At 33.3% G+C, this 22,588-nt stretch overlaps 4 protein-coding genes and 1 long non-coding RNA gene across 8 annotated transcripts; 2 read left to right on the top strand and 3 right to left on the bottom strand.

Annotated features, from left to right (window-relative positions):
* The first annotated feature begins 827 nt into the window (after window positions 1–827).
* On the top strand, window positions 828–5,186 carry LOC105768109 (endonuclease 4). 3 transcript variants are annotated; one of them, XM_012587856.2, is made up of 10 exons: window positions 828–911; window positions 1,295–1,433; window positions 1,798–1,972; window positions 2,067–2,177; window positions 2,271–2,326; window positions 3,045–3,128; window positions 3,461–3,553; window positions 3,829–3,896; window positions 4,255–4,328; window positions 4,824–5,186. In XM_012587856.2, exons 2-10 carry the CDS (start codon window positions 1,305–1,307, stop codon window positions 4,940–4,942), a joined length of 909 nt encoding a protein of 302 aa, XP_012443310.1. In that variant the 5' UTR covers window positions 828–911; window positions 1,295–1,304; the 3' UTR covers window positions 4,943–5,186. The 3 variants fall into 3 exon arrangements, with proteins under 3 accessions (XP_012443310.1, XP_012443311.1, XP_012443308.1); XM_012587857.2 differs by having other exon boundaries at window positions 840–941; XM_012587854.2 differs by having other exon boundaries at window positions 867–1,022.
* Window positions 5,187–5,235: 49 nt separating this feature from the next.
* LOC128041322 (uncharacterized) lies at window positions 5,236–7,221 on the bottom strand. Its single transcript, XR_008196126.1, has 3 exons — window positions 6,606–7,221; window positions 6,426–6,502; window positions 5,236–6,307 (listed from the first exon to the last, which is right to left on the bottom strand). It is a non-coding gene; the product is annotated as an uncharacterized LOC128041322 (long non-coding RNA).
* Window positions 7,222–13,294: 6,073 nt separating this feature from the next.
* On the bottom strand, window positions 13,295–15,591 carry LOC105769071 (pentatricopeptide repeat-containing protein At5g66500, mitochondrial). Its single transcript, XM_012589473.2, has one exon. The coding sequence runs from the start codon at window positions 15,031–15,033 to the stop codon at window positions 13,378–13,380; it is 1,656 nt and encodes a 551-aa protein (XP_012444927.1). The 5' UTR covers window positions 15,034–15,591; the 3' UTR covers window positions 13,295–13,377.
* Window positions 15,592–16,463: 872 nt separating this feature from the next.
* Window positions 16,464–17,306, top strand: LOC105769074 (uncharacterized). The gene has a single exon (XM_012589476.2). It carries the CDS (start codon window positions 16,700–16,702, stop codon window positions 17,174–17,176), a length of 477 nt encoding a protein of 158 aa, XP_012444930.1. The 5' UTR covers window positions 16,464–16,699; the 3' UTR covers window positions 17,177–17,306.
* A 469-nt stretch (window positions 17,307–17,775) lies between these two features.
* LOC105769072 (secretory carrier-associated membrane protein 3) lies at window positions 17,776–22,211 on the bottom strand. Of its 2 annotated transcripts, none has more exons than XM_012589474.2 (14): window positions 22,120–22,211; window positions 21,902–21,981; window positions 21,071–21,133; window positions 20,722–20,856; window positions 20,575–20,637; window positions 20,164–20,197; window positions 19,853–19,975; window positions 19,535–19,597; window positions 19,355–19,448; window positions 19,120–19,165; window positions 18,965–19,032; window positions 18,590–18,638; window positions 18,261–18,326; window positions 17,776–18,141 (listed from the first exon to the last, which is right to left on the bottom strand). In XM_012589474.2, exons 2-14 carry the CDS (start codon window positions 21,962–21,964, stop codon window positions 18,055–18,057), a joined length of 954 nt encoding a protein of 317 aa, XP_012444928.1. In that variant the 5' UTR covers window positions 21,965–21,981; window positions 22,120–22,211; the 3' UTR covers window positions 17,776–18,054. The 2 variants fall into 2 exon arrangements, with proteins under 2 accessions (XP_012444928.1, XP_052487159.1); XM_052631199.1 differs by having other exon boundaries at window positions 22,111–22,169.
* Between the last annotated feature and the right edge of the window lie 377 nt (window positions 22,212–22,588).

Below are 22,588 nucleotides of genomic sequence, written 5' to 3'. Positions count from 1 at the left end.
AAATCACTTTTCAAAAGTAATAAAGAACTGGCCCTAAATTTAATTACTACTTTTAAAAAATCATCAAACTCGTATAGTCCTATTTCCAACAATACATTAAGGGTAAACTTTTTATTTAGTCACCCAGTTTTTAATGTGTTTTTATTTTGGTCACTAAAAATTTCTTACAAATTTTTCATTCAATTTTAGAGTATTTTCATTTTAGTCATTCAAGTGTTAAATATTTAAAAGTGAATGGACACATATGCCCGATCATGTTTACATTTTCATTTTAATCACTCAACTTTTAAGTCGCTTTTATTTTTATCATTGAATTTTTTAAAAAATCTTAATTAGGGTAAAAAATTAAAGATTAAAATGAAAAGGGACAACAACTAAAATAATGAATTAAAATTTGTGTACTTATTCATCCTTTTGCAAAAATTTCTAAAATTTGTTTAAAATTCAAAACATCTAAAACACTTGAATAAATTGTTGAATTTTTCTATTTGTTACTAAAATACTGAAATTAATTAATTTTAATATTATATTAATAGATCGGTTTACACTTTAAAAGTATAAATTTTTTCAACAAATTTATATAATTAATTCTTTTGTTTTAAAACTTAAAATTTTAATATCGAAAAAGGATAAACAAGTACAATATGATATATAATTTTAATTCTTATTTTTTTACTCGGATCAAGAGTTAATAAAAAAATTTGGTGACTAACATGGAAATGTAAATATGAAGAATAACTAAAATGAAAATTTTAAGTGAGAAAATTGTAATAACTATTTTAAGTGAACGTAAAAAAGTAGTTTAGTTTATTATTTATCTTCCTACTATAGTCCCCTCTACTTTTCACTTTTAAGTTCGAGTTTTAACCCACCACGGAAAGGCATACTTGCTTCTCAGGCAAAACTGGAGGGTAAGTCCGTTGAAAGTTGAAAGTTGAAACGTAAGTACTAAAGACTAATCCCCGTTTACGAAAAATATAATATTCTCACTTTCCCGGGGATCAAAGGCCATATATTTTGTGGTATCGTTTTTGTTTATTTTTCTTCTTTTGGTTTCTGCTTTGTGGGTTAATTTAGTAACTGAATGATTTTTTCTTTGCTTGGTTACTGAGAAAATGTTTGCTTTGATTTGATATTTTCCAAATTAAAAATAAGATTATTATGGATCAAAAGGGGTTTTTATCTTTTTGTTCCGTTATTGCTTGTTTCTTCATCTTCTAATCAACTCAGCATGAAAAAGATTTATTTTTCTTCCTAAACACAAATAAAAAGGTTGGCTTTTGAAATTTTACAGAATTCAATTAATGGGTTTTAGAAGAATGGGTTGGCATGAGCTACTATGGGTCGGAAGGCTGCTTGTTCTTATGCAACTGCTTCATGGGGTGTTTGGTTGGGGAAAGGACGGTCATTTTGCTGTTTGCAAGATAGCTGAGGTGAGACTTCCTTTACTCTTTTTTTTTTTTTTTTAAATATTCTTGTGTAGTATATGGACTCTCCAAATGTTTTGAACCATAAAATCATTTATCTTGATTAAGGAAAGTTAATCTATTATTTGTTATTTAACAAGATTGAGCTTTAGTGTTCATGATGGAACCAGCTTAATAATTGAACATTCAGGGATTTGGGTTGGTTCTTTTGTTTGATTTTGGTGTATGTGTTTTAATTATTTTGTGCATTTGTAACCAACAATTTTATATGAAGCATTCATTTCTTGAGAGTATGATATTTTGCATCAACTGATTATGAATCAGAAGATGATGACAATTTCATCTGATTTTGCCGTTTGTGATCCTTCAGGAATATCTTACTAAAGATGCTCTGGCTACAGTAAAGGAACTGCTCCCCGATTCCGCTAGAGGTGAGCTTGCATCTGTATGCTCCTGGGCTGATGATGTAAGGTGGCACTATCACTGGTCTAGTCCCTTACACTATGTTGACACTCCAGATTTCAAGTGTAATTATAAATACTGCCGTAAGTTTAAGGTCATTTTATATTCAGATTTTGGCAATGTCAGTATTGCTTTGAGGTGGACTTTGTTAACTTTTCTAGTCGTGGATGCTTATAGGGGACTGCCATGATACTGCTGGACATAAGGATCGCTGCGTAACTGGAGCCATTTTCAACTATACAAAGCAACTTTTTTCAGCATATCAGGGATATAGTCCTCAGTTGAGTTGTAAGTTTGTTATTTCTCCAGGTTGCCACTTATGCAGGTTATGACATTATATTTCTAATCCTTATATGATGACTCTTCTTCTGTTGGTAACAGACAATTTGACAGAGGCGCTGATGTTCTTAGCTCATTTTATCGGGGATGTCCATCAGGTTTGTGCTCTTCTTCCGGTACCTCTGAACTTAAAGGTATTCCTAAAGATTCAATGTTACAAACTGTGCAGTTACACGGGAATTGGTCGAATGGCTGACTGGGTTTAAGGAATATGGTTTATGATCATTCGTTGACTCAGAAAATATGTTGTTGGAGTCTATTACTTTGCTAAGTAGTTTAAAGAAAAGGAAAAAAGAAATAGAAAACAAAAATTGGTGTAAACCTACTCCATTTTCTATGATTATCTTTAGAAGACTGGTAGTGCAGTGCAAATTTTTCAAACATTGTTTTTACTTGTCTTGTTGCATGATGGTTCATAGGATGGATGATTGTTAAAGACGGTCATTGTTAAATGCTACAGCTTAATCCTTAAAGTCCATTGTTTTAGAATCACATAGTATAGCTTTAGAAAGCTATACTTTTTTGAAGGTACAATGAATATTTCCTGTAATTCTGGCTCTTTGTCATGTTATATTTCATTTTATGAACTTTTTTATGTAAACTTTGGCTGCAAGGTCACAATTTTACAAATTATTCTGACTCACCTTCTATCTCCATCTAGTTTGTATTGCTTATATCTGTTTATCCTTTTATCCTTATTTAAACTGATTTAGCTTCTCACTTTCATGTGGAAGTACGGAAGAAAATTTGTCAACTTATTTCTTGTGAAAAAAGAGTTTACATTCAGTAACCTAACTTTTTCTTTCCTGACTACAGCCATTACATGTTGGCTTCTTGGGAGATTTAGGTGGGAATACAATTACAGTCAGTTGGTACCGCAGGAAGACAAATCTTCACCATGTGAGCTCTTCTCTGTCCAGCATGCTTTTCTTGTTTTCCCTGTGATAAGCACCAAATGATGTTAAAGCAAATTAAATATGCACTAATAGGTTACTGTCTTTATGTAAACTTTCCCTTTTATGATGGGAAGGGGCGCAAGAATTACATTTCAAAGCAATAATAGCTAGTTAGCAGGCTGTTAAAAACAAGTAACAATTGAGCCAGAACTGTCACTTGCCACTCCTGCTATCTAATAGTGAGACAAATTATATATTAAAAAAAGGGGGCATATTTGTTTGGGTCCTATTTGTTCCATCTCAATGCAGTTTTATCCAATACTATCATTGTTCCAGGTCTGGGATACCATGATTATTGATTCTGCTGTGAAGACATTGTATGGCTCAGATCTTGCAACAATGATTCAAGCCATCCAGAGGAATATTACTGTAAGCATTTTGATTTCCTTCATATTCACTTGTGCAAGTAGCTACTACAGATAGCCAATAAGCACTGTTTTACTTTTGAAGGTGTAACATATTGAAATAAACTGAGCAGACAATATATGGTTTTATGATTTCCCTTCTTTTGTTGTTGTTTTTGGGCTTTTCTTTTCTTTTCCTCCTGGCGTTGGGGTTTAGAGTTGTATGTCTGTTTGAAATGGCCTATGCAAATGCCAAGGTGTGATACTTATTGTAGTCATTATGTTTCTTTGTCATTGTAGGATGCTTGGTCCAATGATGTATCATCATGGAAGAATTGTGGACATAATCAAACTGTTTGTCCTAACGTGTAAGTATATGTCACAACTTATTCTTTCAACTCTTCTTCCAAGGCATATGCTGGACTTCTTAACTGTATTAACTGTAATGAAAATTGTTAAAGCATGTTAAAAGCAAAAAAAAGTGCTTTACTCTATTGCCTATGTCTAATCACAAATTAATCCTTTCGCGTATATTAAATGTGCACCAGTTCATATTTCAGTTTTTCATGCATGTCCGAGTGGAAAGATGTAGATATACATGCTCCAAGCTTACAAACACATTTTCAATTTAATTCTGAATTTCTTACTTTAAGTAGCGAAAAAGTAATAATATTTTGTGTTACACGGAACTGACGACATTAGGCATGATGAATTGCCTATATACAGGTATGCTTCTGAAAGTGTTAGGATGGCATGTAAGTTTGCATATAGGAATGCCACACCGGGAAGCACATTAGAAGGTATTTTCTTCTTCTCCAACAAACCTTTTCTTCTTTGATAATTGGAAGGCACCTCTTTATGGAGTATCTTATGCTCAACTGTTGAGTAAAATCGAAGTAAAAACTTGTTGGATTCAGATGGCAACATTACTGCTACTATGCCTTCTAAACACATGACTGGGTTATTGGCCTTTTCACCTTGCTCTATGACGGATTCAGTTCCTGAATTTGGTGCATATATGTGTTGTGTTTATATCTGGTTGCTGCTAACCATTAAAGGCACATCGATGATCTTTCTTACCGTTTTGTTTTCTCTTTGATCATCCCTTTAAATACTATTTTTCTTCCAAATGGTTGACTCAGCATGGCTTTTCATGCAACCTGCCATGGTTGGATATAGACATGCTAAAATACAGAGAGAATGTTATTTGGTACATGATGCCACCTTGATGAGAAGCAGATCAGTTATCTTCTTTATGCCATCTTCTTTTAACATATTCTTCTTTTGTTCCATAGATGAGTATTTCCTTTCTCGGTTGCCTATTGTGGAGAAGAGGCTTGCTCAAGGTGGGATTCGCCTAGCTGCCGTGCTTAACCGATTATTTAATTCTGAAGTTAAAATTGCTCAAGCATGAAGATAGGCATTTGTAAATTATGAAGTGAGGGCGACTATAGTATCCCTTTGTCAACTCTTTCAAGAAAAGAATGAACTTTATGTTTATCTCCGACTGTATTCCTGTTAAGATGCTCTTGCCTCCCTTATACTGGAAAATGCCCCACTTTGCTTGTCATTTAGGTCAACTTTTAGGGTACATCATGTAGTGGAACTCGAATATCAGACTTAATCTGAATGATTACCTGTTTTCAGTTTGTGTATAACTCCCATATACCGAAGTTAACCCTTGTTGGAAAACACATCAATTCCAAATTTAAGCTTTTCAAAAGATCTGTATTCTGTTTCGGAATGTTGTAACACATTTAAAATCTTCATGGGAACCAGTTTCAAGTCATGTTAAAGAATACGCAAAAGAAGAAAAAAGCATTGGCAGCTATTCACTGCCTAATTTCTTAGGCCCTTTTACAGCCCCCCAGGCTGCAACAGCGGTTAAAAGTTTGCCACCTCACTACCCCAATGGGGACGTTTCGTCCCTCTGTGTCTGGCCTGGCTAAATCCGGCATTGACAAAGCTCACTTCATTGAAATTCCCAGATGATGCTTGCACGTAAGACTATTCAAATAAGCAGAAACCTCGGCAATCCTTTGCTCATTAAACTATAGAAAATCACCTGAAATTTAAATAAACTAATTATGTCGTGTTTTAGGGAACTGTCAAGATTCCTGAGGTCACTTGTGCCATCCAAGACTTTAACTCACAACTTTTGCGCTACAAGGATGGAACTGAAATACCAATGCATGAAACTGTCATAGAAGGATGGAACTTTACCTCACACCTTTGCACTACAAGGATGGAACTTGAGATACCAAGCTTTTGAACTACAAGGGTTTATCTGATTCATTACCGTGGTTTCTTTGCGGTTGCATTTGGCTTGCCAGAATAACTTTAATGCATTAGACGAATTTTCAATGCCATTAAAAAGAAAATAGCACAACATGAAACTGGCACAAAAATTTGACAAAAATGTTCTCTTTGTTTTATCTGCTATCAACAAATGAGCAAATCAACGTTTAGCAGTTGCTTGCTTTTGTGTTGTGGCCTTGGAAACAAACCGTTTTCAAATCTGCACAAACTTCTCTTGGTCATGTTCGGATCTAGAGCATACCTCGGGAGTTTCTACTTGATATTCTGTCCTGAATTTAGGCCTTCTGCTATATTGAAATTGCGTAGCGTACTTTTCTATGTTATGTTTTTCCAAAGGTCATAACTTGCAAGAATTTGATAAAAGCAATCGCTTGACAAATCCCCAACCACCTTTATGTAACTCGGTGTCATCTTAATTCATCGCCCAGTATGACTAAATATAATTGCTTTGCTACCAGATCTATGCGACGAACAAAACGGAGAACTTTTGAGACTGATTCTTCTTTGAATCAACACAAAATTAAAATAAATGAACAAAGAAGATGGAGAGAAGTTCCATAAGATTGATATTATTTTACCTTTTTAAACTTGAAAATTGCCTTTCTTCAAATTCAAAGTACCGAGAGATGATAATCAATCAGAAGATCAACTGAAACTGATAGGAAAAAAAGAAACTGAAAATTCATTCATCTGAAAAGCTATAAATACAAGCTCTGTACAAAACTGATATGAACATCGACAAAAAAAAAACAGCTCACATCTTTCCTAGGACGGGCAACGTTTACCCTCCCAGTTCTCTTACTTTTTGGGAGAAATTAAACAACCTAGGACAAGTGAGATGCAGATTGCCTGCGACTACTTGCAGAGAAAATAGAAGCAAAAGAATGGGCAATCCCCATTAAGATAGCAATTTTCACTTGACCCCTCCTTGGGATCGGACGTCCAGCAATCCTCGGCGAATAATTCCCACCGTTGATCATTTCTCCCCTTGCACCTGCCATTTTTTTTTGCAAAGATCTACAGGCTTGAGAGATTAGAGAATAAAAGAGAAAACAGAGGAAGTATTTGTTGAAGAACGTTATAGTTGTGTGATAAGCAGTTGCAGGTTGTCCCTTGGTATATATAAAAGGAAAACAAACTATTGCCCTTTGTTTCTCCCTGATATTACAGTCATGCGCTCAGAGTTTGACTATGGCCTGACGATATTGACCTTTCGGCTTATGTACTACTACTGCTCTGTTGCTTTCACGTTATGGAATCTCTCTTTTTTTTCTTTGACTAAAAAGTTCCATCTAGTACTTTCTTTGAGTGAACTCCAAGAATTCAATCTATTAAGCCATTAGAAATTTCAATGATAAGAAGAAGATGAGATGATGATTAAGGCTTTCTTCTTCTTTATGATAATTAAGTTGAAATCTTATTACTTAGAAAGTTTGAATAAATTTCTTAAATAGTTCATTATATCAATTTACAGTGTAATGTTAAAATTTAAATCAATAGTCGAAGGTTTAATTTTTAAATAAGGTATAGAGTAATTTTAAAATTTGTGGCTAATATCTATCCTTTTAATGAATTTACATAATAAAAAGATTAATTATTGGACTCGCTTCAATAAATATATTGAGAAATAAAAATCAAATTTACTCCTTTTGTATTTATTTTATGTAGTGAACAAATTTATATTCAAATTTGTAGTTATTTTATCCTCTTCTTTATTTAGAAAAATATCCTTGGTTTTGAGTGAAGTGTGAACATGAAATTCCTTAAGTTAAAATTTTCAATTCTATACAGTAAAGGATTAATTGGTCATTCAAACAAAGTGACAAGAAAGATTGCTAATCTCGTAAAATAAATGATAAAATAAGGATTTTTTTTTTTTGCTTTTTCAAAAAGATAGTTAAAATATAAAATTAAGTATTGATGTCATGTCTGCATTAAAATCACGTGTTCCATTTGTATATATTGATGGAATTCATTTCACTTACATTAACGAAAAAAAAAAAGCAGAGCACCACGAAATCCAAAATTGTCCCAACGGTGGCTTTTGCCTCCCCTCCCATGTGGCCCTGTCAGCCACCACCACTCCAATTTTATTTTTCCATATTATTTCTCAAAAATCCGATCCAAAGTCTAAAATGTAAATCCACTTCCTCTACGAAAGAACTTTATAATTGGAGCCTCCAATTATGGACCCACCACAAGGTTATCATCTTCTCAACGTTAAGGCAAAGGAGATAATGTTGCTTGGAAAAAAGGTTTAATATTTTGCTTTTGGGGGGTTAGTGGGGAGTCACAATCTTAAATGTCTCATATATTTTGAAGGAAATAGTCACAAGTTTAAGGGGAAAGTGGAATTGAACAGCTAATTGTTGATTACTTTAATTACTAATTATTGTTAGCAACTAAGTAGTAAAATATAATAAGGCGTTCAATGAAATTAATAATTGAAAAAAAGGGGAGTATGCCTTGTTGGTTTGATTCAATGCACATCCTGAAAGTAGAAGAGGGATTAGTTTAATGGAGTTGGATTGTGTATGAAGGAGGGAATAGATTCGACTCTATCACTAAATCAGGTTTATTAATTAATTACATAATGTGACAGCCAAAGTACCTTTTAGTTACGGGTTTTGCTTAATAATGTCAGATCTTTTGTTTTTGATATCATCGCTTTATTTACTAATGTCTGTTAGGTAGGTATTGATCAATGTCCTGTTTTCCTAGTTGTCCTGTCCTTTGCTGAGCTGCTTAAATTCATTTAAATCCTTTACATTTTTATATTTTTTTATATCAATGAACATAGCATTTATGATCTACTTTTTGTAGATATTTAGACATTTAAATTTCTAAAGATTCTATTCTATCTTCATATCACTCAACAGTATCTTTCCTCCCATCTCAATTATTTTCTTGCAAATTTTAGAACATTAAAAAGAAGTGTGTTTTGTTTTTTACACGGTTAAAGGTATTTTATTCAATTTATTGGTGTAAGATTTTAAATAAAAATTATTCACTTTGTAATTAATTAGTAATATAATAGAAAATAATAATATTGTAATAAATTTAAATTTAATAAAAAATTAATAGTATTAACAATTAATTTTTATTTTTTAATTGAAAAATAAAACACATAATTTTTTAAAAATAAAAATAAAAATTAAATTTTAAATGTATGAAGAGTATAAATATATATATATATATATATATATATATATATATTAAGAAGTAGGTAAAGTGGTTTAAAGATTAAATAAAAGAATAGTATGGATTAAAATTTTGTATCTCTTCACTTGTGATCTAGTATCTGCTATTGCTCCGTTACAAAATGAAAATACTAATACCATTAATATAAAATAACCAAAAGAGAAGCTAATAATAATAGATTCGTTTTCATTGATAATCAAGACATTCAATGTACAATTACTGCAATACAGCCGCCTGCGTTAAAAAAAATGTTACAAAATGAAGCTAGGATTTCCGAGAAAAATCTGGCCTTTTTATTCATCTAGAAAATGAAGCAAAAGAATGGGCGAGACCCAACACAATAGCTATCTTGACTTGACCCCTCTTGGGAAGCCGACGGCCAACAATTCTCTGAGAGTGAATTTCGCCGTTGATCGTTGCCCTCCTTGTACCAACCATATCTTCAACCTTGGAGTGTAAGTAAGTAATGAAGTGGTGATTTGTGTGAAATATAGGTTGGATTGGGTTGACAGTAAAGTTGGCTTTATATCATCTAGATATTATAGTTGGTTTTTCGATAAAGACCCCAACAAGTTAAGGGCTGCGATTAGGACTACATTACTTTTGTGTCGGATTTTGACATCCTAAGTGGACCAAATGAAGGGCAGCCAAGATATTGGTGAGTGGGAATCAAATGAAGAATATGCTTGACATGAACTAATAAATAATAATAATAATCAGTTTGAACCCCCAAAAAAAAAACAGAAAATAATAATAATAAGCTATTTTTGCCCAAAAAGTAGAGTCCTTGATGATCAAGTAAGTTGCATATTGATCACATGGGTTTTTTCATTTTGTATTGGTTCAAGGAATTATAATATTACTATATACTCAGCAGCCCTATTTTCACTGTTCCACTATTGTCACTTAAATAATCATTTCATAATCAGTTTTGGAATTCCTTTTATTATATTTTATATAAGTTTGATATTAACATTTAGTACTTAAATTTTATATTTTATATTAAAATAATATCAAATTAAAAAATTTAAATTCAAATACTATATGTTATATTAAGTTTTTATAGAAATATATTCTTTAGCTAGTAACTAGTATCATTAAATATGGACTAACCTCCTTTCCCTTATAAAAAAAAATGCATGACTGTGTGTTATCACCTTTTCCAACGAAAAGGGCTTCTTTCATGTTGCAATTTCCATCAATCTGATTTGCATGTGACGTTCTTATAAAATTTTCCCTCTTGCGTTAAATTAAATATCAGCGGTCCGATGTGTAAGTAAATAAAAGATCACCCTTTTTCTTTTCATTCAAAAGTGGAAATGGGTTGAACTTGAAATTTGACATTGAAACCTTAAAGCGTCACGTCTGCTTACGACATGGTTGACGAAATGCGTGAGGAGGTAATAATTGATGAAGATAGAAAAGAAAAGGTACATCGAACCAAGACTTCTTCTGCTGTTGAGGGTTGGGTTTGATTGATACAAGTTACCTGCTACTGCCACTAATTTAGGTTTTTTACACAAATAGATTAAAAAAATTTAATACTGAAATAAGTTATCAATAGATCATTTATGAAAATAGTATTTTTTAATGGAGCTTATCTGAAAGACATCAATAAATATTTTATATTGATTTTTTTAGTGGCGTCTATCTGACAGGCGTCAATGAATATTTATATTAATTTTTTCTTTTAATAAAATATCATTAATTTTCTTTTCGGGTCAGTATATGACCCGGTATAATACAAAATAGTTGCGCCTATCTCAGAGGCGCCAATGGTGGAGCCTATCTGACAGGCGCCACTAGTTGTGCCATGTTGAGAGGCGCTAATGGTCTTATTTTTTCCCTATATATACCCTCAATACATGGTACGGACCCTGACATTATTAAATTAGTAAAATAGTTAATACAATATAATTTAATTAAGTAAATAATATGAGTATCAAATAAAAATTTTATTGTCATCTCATTAATAATACTTGATATGTGATTATTATTAATCAAAGAACCCATTTATTGCAAATCGCAATTAAAAATGAATTCATTTAATTTGTTTCAAAAATCAATAAAAGCTGTTAAATAAATAAAAATCAAATAAAATTACATTATATAAAAGTACATTATATAAAAATTAAATGAGTTAACAACAACTATATGATTAAAAAGCCAGTTATAATTAAACTTTTAATACAATGATTTTTATTTTTTATAAACTTATATGTTAAACTCACCAAATACTAAACTAAACACATCAATTTATAATTTAATCCTAAATTACTAATAAATTAATTTTAAAATAATTACAAACACAAAATTTATAACATAATCCTAAATTACTAACAAATTAATTTTAAAATAATTATAAAAAGCAAAAAATTATAATATTCATACAAAATACTAATCCAAAACTATAAACACTAAACATAAATAATTTATAATTAATAATTAATAACAAAAAAATCACAACATCTTAATTAAACTCTTTAAATTATAAACAAAATTATTTACTAAAATAATACATTACTTTTTTTTTATCTTTCTTCTTCTTCTTCTTCTTCTTCTCTTCTTCTCCTTTCTCTCTTTTCTTTCTCTCTACTGTTCATGCAAGGGGTTTGGGGACCATATTGTGACCATACTTATAGACCACAAAACGGTGGTGTTGAAGGGACAACACCATGCTGGTGTTATAGCGTTGCAGCGGCAGGCAACAGGCAGCAGTGCTGCCATGGTCATTGGTGCCTCCCTATGAGGCTCAATTAGTGGCGTCTATTTGACAAACGTCACCCGAAAACACATTTTTCACTCGTAATTTGACCAGTTTACTGTATTTTAACATGTATTTATATTTAAATATTTTTAATAAAAATAAGAAAATAATATTTTATTACAAAATTAATATAAAATATTTATTGGCGCCTGTCAGATAGGTTCCATTAAAAAAAAACATATAATTTCCGTAAATAATCTATCGACAACCTATTTCAAGATTAATTTTTTAATCTATTTATGTAAAAACCCCACTAATTTTACATCACTATTTATAAATTTCAAATATCATTATAAAAGTAGAAATTTTATTACACAGAAATAATGTATTTAAAAAATATGTATATTTAAAATAATAATTTATATGCAATATATACGAAATTAAAAATATATTTTAAATTATGAATACAATTTTTTAAACAAGTAAATGCATTAGATTAAAAATATTAAATGAACTTTAATTATTTAGAATAACATTATCATTTTTTAATTGGTATGAACTTAATTTGTGACACCATCTTAATCAATGAACATTATTAATATATAAAAATGTGGGTGAAACAATTTGTATAATAAAATTAAAATGCATAAAGGTATAAAATGAAGCTTTGATTGAAGTCATAAAAAGATTTTATAGATGTCGGTGACATTAATTTGGATTTTAACATTTGCAATATTATTATTAGTTTTTAATAATAAAAATAAAAATATCGTCATAATAATATAATTTGTTTAAAATAAATAACATTTCAATAATTTACTTGATTAAATTGGTGTTAAATTAACTCATGACATATTATCTACATGATATGCCTCAGTTCGAATACAACTTTAATTTCGTAGATTTCCTGAATTTATCCATTGTAATACATCAAAATTACAAATTGGTTCATCTTTTACTATTTATCTGCAAAAGGTGCTAAATTATTAATTTCAAAATAAAATAAAATAAAAATTTCGTTACCTAAATCTCACTGGATTTTATTTTTGTTTTACAGGCAATATTTCAATCTCCAATTTCTTTCTACCAAACTAATACACAGCTTTTTTTTACCTCCTAAGATGTGGGGCTTGATTTTATAGATTTTTAATATAATTTCAAATATTTGTTCTGGGTGGGATTCGGTCTGGCCCATTCGTTAAATCATTCTATCAAATCCCAGGTTCAGTGGGCTGATACAGCCTGAAAATCGTTTTTTCCATTTCCATTCTGATCGGTTCATTTAGCCAGATTTTGGCCTAAAAATGTTAGCCTGAAGTGACTTGTCTCTGCTGACGTGATTTGATCGGTCTAACATCACTGTTTTCTATGTCAAAAAGGCCAATCATCAGCAATCATATCACTTTGTAAATTTTTTTCCGGTTCAAGGAGACCGATTTTGTCCTGCAACATGCAAAATTTGTTTTATTTTGGACAATAAGCATATATTTGTGCCAATTTTGGACAAAACTTGTTTTATTTTGGAAAGTTTCATCAAAATGCAACCAAAAAAGAAAGAAACAATTTGTACTCTATTTAAGAGAAAGTACAGAAGGTAAATGAAAGGAACTGATCGTACATTTTCAAAGAAATACTCCGGCAATACGACTTTCTCCGATGATAACGGTTTTGTCATGGGGTTTAACAGTGACTCGACTACTTCCGGCTTCTTTATTGAGCCCTTTTTGCTTCATTACATCTCTCAACTTATCAACAGAATCCCATCTTCCAACTGCTGCATAGAAATTCGAAAGAAGCACGTAATTACTGGGCTTATCGGGTTCCAATTCCAACAGACGCTTCGCGGCAATCTCGCCTCTGGCAATATCTTGATTAAGACTACAAGCGTTTAGCAGTGCTATCCAAACTGCTGCTGTAGGCTTTGTACCATTCTTAACCATACCATCAAAGAGAGACCATGCCTCGTCTATTCGACCAGCTCGACCTAAAACATCAATGAAGCAAGCATAATGTTCTTGATCCGGGTCAAGACCATACTTTTCCCTCATTAAATGAAAACACTTTCGGCCTTCTTCAACTAGCCCAGAATGCCCACAAGCAGATAAAACAGCAAGAAATGTTACAGAATTGGGCATAACTCCATTTCTGTTCACCTCCATCAGCTTGAATAACTCGAGAGCTTCAATCCCATATCCATGACTACCATATGCATCGATCATGCTCGTCCATGAAACCACGCATTTGTTTGAAATCCCATCAAACAATGATCTTGCATACAAAATCTTCCCGCACTTTGCATACATATCCAATATACCATTACATAATTGGGTATCATCGGTGAACCCAAAATGTAATGCCACAGAGTGAATTTGCTTTCCAATCCACAAATCGGAGTTTTCAGAGCAAGCTCCTAGAGCACTAGTAAGTGCAACTACATTGGGTCTCATTTTACTCATAATTGAAAATGCCTCTTTGTACCTTCGATTTTTAATGCAGCCACTGATCAAAGAATTGCACATTACATTGTCTTTTCTATCATTTAAACTGGAGAAAACTTTCAGGGCATCGTTAATACGCTCCATGTCCGAGTAAAAGTCGACGAGAGCAGTACTCAGAATCACTAAATCACAACCAAACACAACAACCAAACCATGAATCTGCTTTCCTTGTGCAAAAGCCTTCAAAGAAGAACAAGCTTTTAACACAGAACACAACGTAAACTCGCTAAGCCTCACTCTTTCCCTTCTCATTGTTGCAAAAACATGAAGTGCTTCTTTAGCAAGACCATGCCTCAAAAAGCTCGAAATCATAGCATTCCAAGTTACAACATCCTTCAGTTCAATTTCTTCAAACGCCCTAACCGAGTCACCCAAGCATCGATACTTGGAATACAGGTTCATTAGTGCAGTTTTGGCTACCGTTCCGGCATCCACGCCTGTTTTAATCATTAGTCCATGCACTTGCTTTCCATATTTCGTGCCCGGCAAAGCAGAGCAGGCACTCAAAACCGGGGTAAAGGTGTACGCATTAAGGTCACAGAATGAAAAATGCATGTGACAAAAGAGAGCCCATGTTGCTTGAACGTTGCCACTGCGAACATACGAGGCAAGTTGAACATTAAATGAACTGCTATCCCGAAGAGGCAATTCTTCAAGCGAATGGCGGATGTGGGCATAACGTTTATGAAGCTTTTTAACCGGGACTTTGATTGAAGCAATCGCTCGAAGGTTCCTGGCTTGATAACTAAGATAATCGATGCAACGACGAGATACAGACATAAATCCGTGAGACTAAAGGTCGCTTAGCCTAAGAAACTGCAATTTAGGCGAACAATGTTTAATCGTTTAGGAAAATCCAAAAAGTTAAAATACCTAAACCCAAAGATTCAAACTTTTAATCGTTTAGGAAAATCTTTGATCGCAAAACAAAACCAAAATCAAACATGAGAGACAAGATCCAATATCAAATATGAAAAAAAGACCCTTCTTGATGAACCAAATATATATATATATATATATATATATATGTTCAGGCGGGAAGCATTGACAGAAGATGGAGGGGAGAGTAAACGAGAAGATTGACCTTGGAGCCTAATAAAATCCATCGAAAATGAGCCCACAACCACCACCCGGATTCAATTCATGGAAGGTTGGGTCCAGTTCTGCTACAATTAAGCCCGGCCCTTAACCTAGCTGCCTAATCTACCTCCATGCCTCCATTACACCCTAAATCTTCTCTTTTTTCTTTTCGTGATTTGATCATTATTATATTTTGAGACCATTTGTCCATGTAATATGGGAGATCATGCCACAAAGTACAACCGTTCATTGAATAAATGAAATAATAAGTAGGTCGGTGGCCGAGTCTTTACTAATTAGTGGCGGCATGGGTTTAAGTTGTCTGCCAAATGGCAGGGCCCGTCATTTTCAATGAGATTATGCCTAATAATCTTATTAATATGTGATGGTTGCAAGGAGAAAGCTTAATGATTCAACGTTTCCCCTACTAGGAAGATTTTGGTATCTTTAATACAAAGGGTAATGACCTTGGCACACTAGCTATAATTGAGTAGGTGAGGGAAATAAATATCGGATCATGCCTCCATGTGTGTGTTATACTACACGATGCTCTCCTTGTCTGACTTTTTGTTAAGATTTGGCTGTGGTATTCAATGATTCCAACAACTTTGTTAAATTTTTCGTAAATTTTATTTATTGAAGAATCAGATTTTGATGCAAGTACATACAGATACGTCTGAAAATGAAATGAGTTATCATGCATTAATGTGCAGCAGCAAGCTCCAATTGCTAAGCCCATTGAAAAAGCTCATAAATCAGAAAAAGATGCGAAACTTCAGTTCAGTGGTTCCTTTTTGAAGCAATGGTAACCCTTTCTCAATCCATCAGCATCACTGCTTCCTTTTTAAGTAGAAACTAATATTGCCCAAGTTGTCTTAATCGCATGGCTAAATCCTGTGTGTCGAAAACCTTTATGAAGTCATCAACTTGTTATATGTGACATTTTTTTTAATCTTTTCCATAGTCAAACATGTAAGTAAGAAAATTAATGCCACCCATCGCCAATTGGTAAGATACTTGGTAGTAATTTAATCGGGCATTCTAAATGTTGACTAACATAACTTTTAACACTATCATCAAGAAAACAAATAAAATTAAGATAGGGTCATAAATAAGCCCCAACCAACACCTACTCATTCACGGAGGGAGGAGGGGAGGCCCTCATCTGTCACCAACTCCCCCTCTTTTCCCTCCATAAATGGCTTCCTATCATCATTCATCCCACCACTAACGCATTAAAATAGTAAAGTATTCCTTCACCATAACACTCTTCTCTCCTCTCCTCTCCATACTTTGAAAGAAAAAAACGTTATCTCAAAGCGAAAATCCTCCCAAAACTGGATTAAGAAGAGCAAATAAAAAAAAAATGAACCCCAAGAGCACCTTCATCTTGGCTGTTCTGCTACTTACAGCTTCACTAACTGCAGCAGCTAGGCCAGACTCATTTGAAGCTTTATCATCTGAGCAAAAGGGCAACAAAGGCAGCGGCAAACCAGGCAACCAAAACAACAAAGGTAGTGGTGGAAACACTGGTGGGATGGGCGGCTTCTGGGGTCCAGGGCCTGGGTTTGGATTGCCAGGGTTTGAAAAAGGGTGGGGACATGGGATCGTAGGCGGTGGCTATGGAGCTGGCTTCGGAGGTCCTACCGGAGGGTACTCAAAAGGTGGTGTTATTAGAACTACGGTTGTTTGCAAAGAAAAAGGTCCTTGTTTTAACAAGAAGCTAACCTGCCCTGCTAAGTGCTTCACCTATTTTAGTCGGTCGGGAAAAGGTTACGGTGAGGGTGGCGGTGGCGGTGGCTGCACCATGGATTGTAAGAAAAAATGCAGTGCTTACTGTTAAGAGGGTAATATACAGTATAAGTACTAGCTATATCATTAATATCTAGTTGCTTAACCATGTATGATTATATATGAGATGCATTGAGTAGCTTTTATTAAAAGTTAAATAATATACATCATTTATGGGGGTATATTTAATGTAGTAAGAGTTCTCTGTTTATATTTTTAGAATGAGCTTTCTCTGCATGAATTGAAATAAACAATAAAGAAAGAAAATAATAAAACCTTGAAGCTTAACTTCCGGCTAATTATGGTTACAATAATATTCTTGGTCCTAGTTGAAACAACCTGCTACGCAGTTTTGATATAGAAAGACCCAAGTACCTATGAAATCAATTTGAAAGACCCAAGTACCTATGAAATCAATTTCACTCTTCATTTTGATGGTGAGTAGAGAAACACCTATTCAACCAGCCCCAAACTCCCATCACCAGGTTCGCCGCCATCATTGTCTCCCCTTTCTTACATATTAGGTAGACCCCAAATGTCATTTCTATATGCGTATAATAAGGAAATGACAAAGACCAGTTATACTATGTCTGTCGCTCTCTAGTCTTGCACCTTTTGGTCTTAACTACACGTTACACCATGAACCAATCATACTTCACAAGAGGCAACTCTGTATCCATATATTTTATCAATTCATACATGAAAATCATATTTATGTTAAGTTGTTCACTAATCAAACTCCACAATAAGAAAAAAAAAAAAAACTTTACAGATTGTAGCTCTGAGAACAAGTTAAAAAGATATGTGCAACAAAAACAAGGATAGACAAATAACAAGCTCAGTTTTTACTCTTTCCAAGACAAAGAGCATATAAGCAGAAGTAGCACGAGGTTTACTGTATATCTCACTGCTGCTAGTCTGTCAGTGCCATTACAAGGCAGCCCTCATAGCTCCTCTTGCAGCTTCGCGTTTCAGCTCAGCAGCTTTACCACTCCCACGGAAATACATGTATACTTGCTGTAAGGCCAACAGCCAACAATGTTAGATATGATACGCATGTATGTTTGTGTCCACACGTTTTTTTTTTTTTGGGGGGTGGTGTGCTTGCACTGAATCAGGTTGGAAACAGAACAAACCTGGATAACCCAGATGCTTACAACTGATTCAAGACAGAATAATCCGAAACCAATGAAGTAGAAGATCTACACAAACAAAATAAATTTCATCAAAATGGTTAAGAGAAATATCTTTCTTAGCTTCTGCACTAACTCCAAATGCAATCACAATGATCGAGCCTTCACCATTACAAGCAACATTCCTTTGCTCCCATCAATATCCCACTAAACCTTACATATAATAATTTATGCTACAGGTTAAGCATAGCTTAAGAAAATGTCTAATTATTTTAATGACCAAACCTGATTGAGGGTATAAAACTTTTACTCAGGCTTAAGCATATACTTACCCCAACCAAAGCATTGCCACCAACAAGATCAACTGCAGGTAGGATCCCGCTGTATGAGACCAAAAGAAAGGGAGAAAAAAAAAAAGAAATAGTAAGAATACATAGATATAGGATGAAATGAACTAGAATATACTAAATTTGCATCTCAAATACTTGCAGTACATTTAAATTCCACTGAGATAATAGTCGACCCATTATCTCATACTTGAAATAGAAGAACCCATAAAAGAAACTGAACTCTTTTGGAGGATAAGTGCATTATGTCAACTCTGACGCACTGATGTAGTTGCAAACAAAGAAGATAGATGCAAATCCCATCAGTCTAACCTTAACATAGATTGCCAAAGATAAGCTAAAAAGGATTAAGGAACATACGTGAGTGATTTCCCTCTAAAAACTATAGGGGGTGCCACCGCAGCAAAGATGCAAAAGGCAATGTGAAGCTATAAACAGGAAAAAAAAGTAAAAGAATCAGTATGTAACTCCTAGGGAGAAAGAAACGATCTATCAGAAGAAACATGAGATATTACCAAATAAAACAGGAAGAACCATCCAAACCTCAAAGCACTCTCATTCCTGCATGATAGTCATAAAGTGAAGGGGGGGGGGGGGATTCAAATTAAACTAAGGGCTGATTAGCTAGTGTAAGGAACATGAACAGCCAGATTCAAGAAACCAGCAATAGAAATTGGCATTTGAGCTTAACCCAACATTGAAAAAAAACTGAGCTCTGCATTACGACAAAGCATGAAAAATATAAAATACCTAAAAGCACGATACAGTGGACGATACCACAATACATAGGCTCCTGGTACCCCTGCTATGAAGAAGATGATAGCCAAGAACCAGATCCTAACACCTAAACAATAATAAGGAAAAGCCAACTCAATCTTAACACTACATTAAGAACAAAAACAAGACATGGAAGTATATATCTAAACAAACCTTCTCCTTTGATCCATGCTGTAGTAACAGCTATGATATTCCATAGAAGGCAAAGAACCAATCCTGCATAGAATCATCATCAATCAACCAATTGTCTGCCAGCCCTTGGCTTAGAGCAAAGCCTTTTAAACTAAAGAGTTAAGAAAATAAAAGCATGGTACGAATGATCACCCAATGCAATCTAGCAAATAAAATAAATTCACATCAAAATGGCCCCAATTTTTTGGTCAATGATATAACATGTTTAGTGCTACTAAGATGCACAATGCACAGAACCAAAAAAAAAGTAGCAAAAAGCCATCACAGAAGCTTACACACCTAAATATGTTGAAAACGCAACATACTGCAATCTTTGTAGATGAATTGGAATTTCATTGGCAATATCATGATGAATGATAGGAAAAAATGGTGGCCAATTTTTCTCTTCCAGCACAACTCCAGCTGCAAAACAGAGAAGTCAAACTGTAGTTCAAGGCAGAAATGTAAAGAGTTATTGACCATAAAAGAAATAAAATCTTGTCAAATATTTTGCAAAAAGAAGAGTGATCTAGACCAAATACTGAAGCTGTAAACAAAACTAAATGCGACTGGTTTGACTAGTCAAATTTTTAAAGGAAATTGAAAGGTACCTCTTGCCACTGCCTCTTCTTTCCTTCTCACTTCCTGCAATGAATTAGCTGACCAGTGAAAATTGCAGGCATGCTATGATTTATGAGCTACCAAAGAGCAGTAATAAAATAACAATCTTGCTATTTGTTTGTGAAATAAACATGCAAGAACGAGAAATTGCAGTTTAAACCATCCAAATAACTTAGTATGCTAAAGTACATAGAATACACATGATATTCCACAAACAGCCTAAGAATAGTATTTTATCAGTAATTTGTAATACTAGGATAATTGAGATACATTTGCACTTTCATCACATCAGATTCTATGTTGATGATGTCTTTGGAAGAGAATTGAGAGAACAAAAATAAATCTATGATTCTGTACAACAAAAACGACTTCAAAGTTGTAAAATTTATCATACAACATACCTGTTCCCGCCTTCTCAGTTCAGCCTCCTTGGCCTGGAGTTCCTTTTCTTTCTTCTTTAAATCCTATATTTCAACGTAAACCCGGAATAGTGAGGTTCAAGGCTTAATCGAATTATGGAAATTGAATTTAGACAAGTTTTTACCAACCTGATTACGTGATCCTCCTGAAGCTGTATCAAGAGGAATATCAACTGTTGCCTCACGCTCATAACTAAAACCAGCAGGTTCAGGAGGTAGCGGTGAAAGTCTTGAGTTTGAGGCAGGTGGAACGCTTGCAGTGCTCTGAAAATAACATGGATAATATCATTCAAGAAGCAAGTAATATAAGAAAATTTTCCGGTATCTGGTTGTTCCGAAGCAATATTAGAAGTGGCCAAATTACAGCAAGGAACTTAACTTTTCAGGATTAAATCATCCTATAATTAGACTCGTTCTAACTTTAACAATAAGTTTGAATTAATGTTCATTTGTACTTTATAATAAAGATTTAGCTTACCGTTGAAAATAGACCTCCTCCAAATTTAGACTGGCCAGATGCCTTCCCTCTTGCTGTTGTATCCTGCATAAAATTATCAAAACAAGAATCATATTAACAGAGAAGCTTGTTAGCATCTGAACACTAATTATTGACAGATAAATCAAGTTATAAAGCTCATTAATTTATCATAGTCTGCATTTCCTGGAATCGAATAAAGGTTTATCTGAGTGCATTAATTAAAACCACAAGAACCCCCCTTCTGCTCATTGCATGAATCATACGTGAAATATAGGTTAAAAGGTACCGACTAGATTAATGAGTGAGTTGACACTAAAGAAAAGATATCTTCTTTTCTCTGAGTATCGTAGATATAAGATTAAATAAAACATGAAGAAACCATTATCCAAGTCAATTTTCTCAAAATCAATGATATGATAGTAAGAAAGAAATGATCCTTAGCACCAGGAAAATGATTTTTTAACAAATTGATGATAAATTCAGTAATTGAACAAGCTTAAATGAGCTTTGTACAGTATTTAATGCTTATTCGTCAACAAAAAAACAAGAAGTACTTCAATGATCACATAAACTGCAACAACCAAGTACAGGGCCTTCAAGAACCGGATTCAACCAAAACTTCAGATCAAAGTCAAAATCTAAAAAAATATAACAAGTCAACCTATTTTCTCCTACTAAACCTTTCAGAAAAACCCTAAAATTTTTAAAATTTTACCATAAAAATAGAACAGAGCTGCGCCACAATTGAACTTCAAAATTCAAAACTCATTCAAACATCATCAGATAAAAAAAATACATAAAGAGTTAAATTAACGAGGAAGATAAACTGACAGCGAAAGGATTAACTTCTTCTTCTTCCTCGTCGAAAGGATTTTTATCGTAACGACCAGCCATCAGCGTAGGTTTTTTATCTGCAAAAACAAAAGCGTAAATATAGTACTTATGATGACGAAGATCTGAACTACTACTACTACTACAAAAACAAAGAGCTCTTTGAAGAAGCAAATTGAAGAAAACAGGATAAAGGATTTTTTGAGCACTGTTTTTACAAAGGGGAAGGAGAAGCTTTCTAGAGAGAGAAGACCCGCTTTTGCTGTGGAGGAGCAAGAGCGAGAAAAGTTGGACTCTTGAACTTACAAATTTGTTGAAGTTCGCGGAGAATAATATTAAAAAATAATAATTATATTCTTTCTTTTAATATCCATCTTATTTATTAAATCACGCTTAATAATGTAAATGATAGAATCTTTTTAAGTATTTAATTTTTCAGTTTATAACACTTAGATTATGTTTATATAACAAATACATTTTTAAATAAATGAAGAAAATATTATTATAGAGAACTACATTATTATTTTTATTTTACTTAAGAATATAATTAATTTTATTAAATTTTGAGACAAAATGTTGTTATAAAGAACTAATTTAATAAAATATATTTTTATGAACAGTCCAAAAAAAAGTAGAATTGTATTGCTATTATCATATAGGGAATTATTGTTTCATCGCAGTATTTTT

Source organism: Gossypium raimondii, chromosome 5, assembly GCF_025698545.1.
Source record: "Gossypium raimondii isolate GPD5lz chromosome 5, ASM2569854v1, whole genome shotgun sequence".
NCBI lineage: Eukaryota > Viridiplantae > Streptophyta > Magnoliopsida > Malvales > Malvaceae > Gossypium > Gossypium raimondii.
This window is presented reverse-complemented; position numbering and strand designations above follow the sequence as displayed.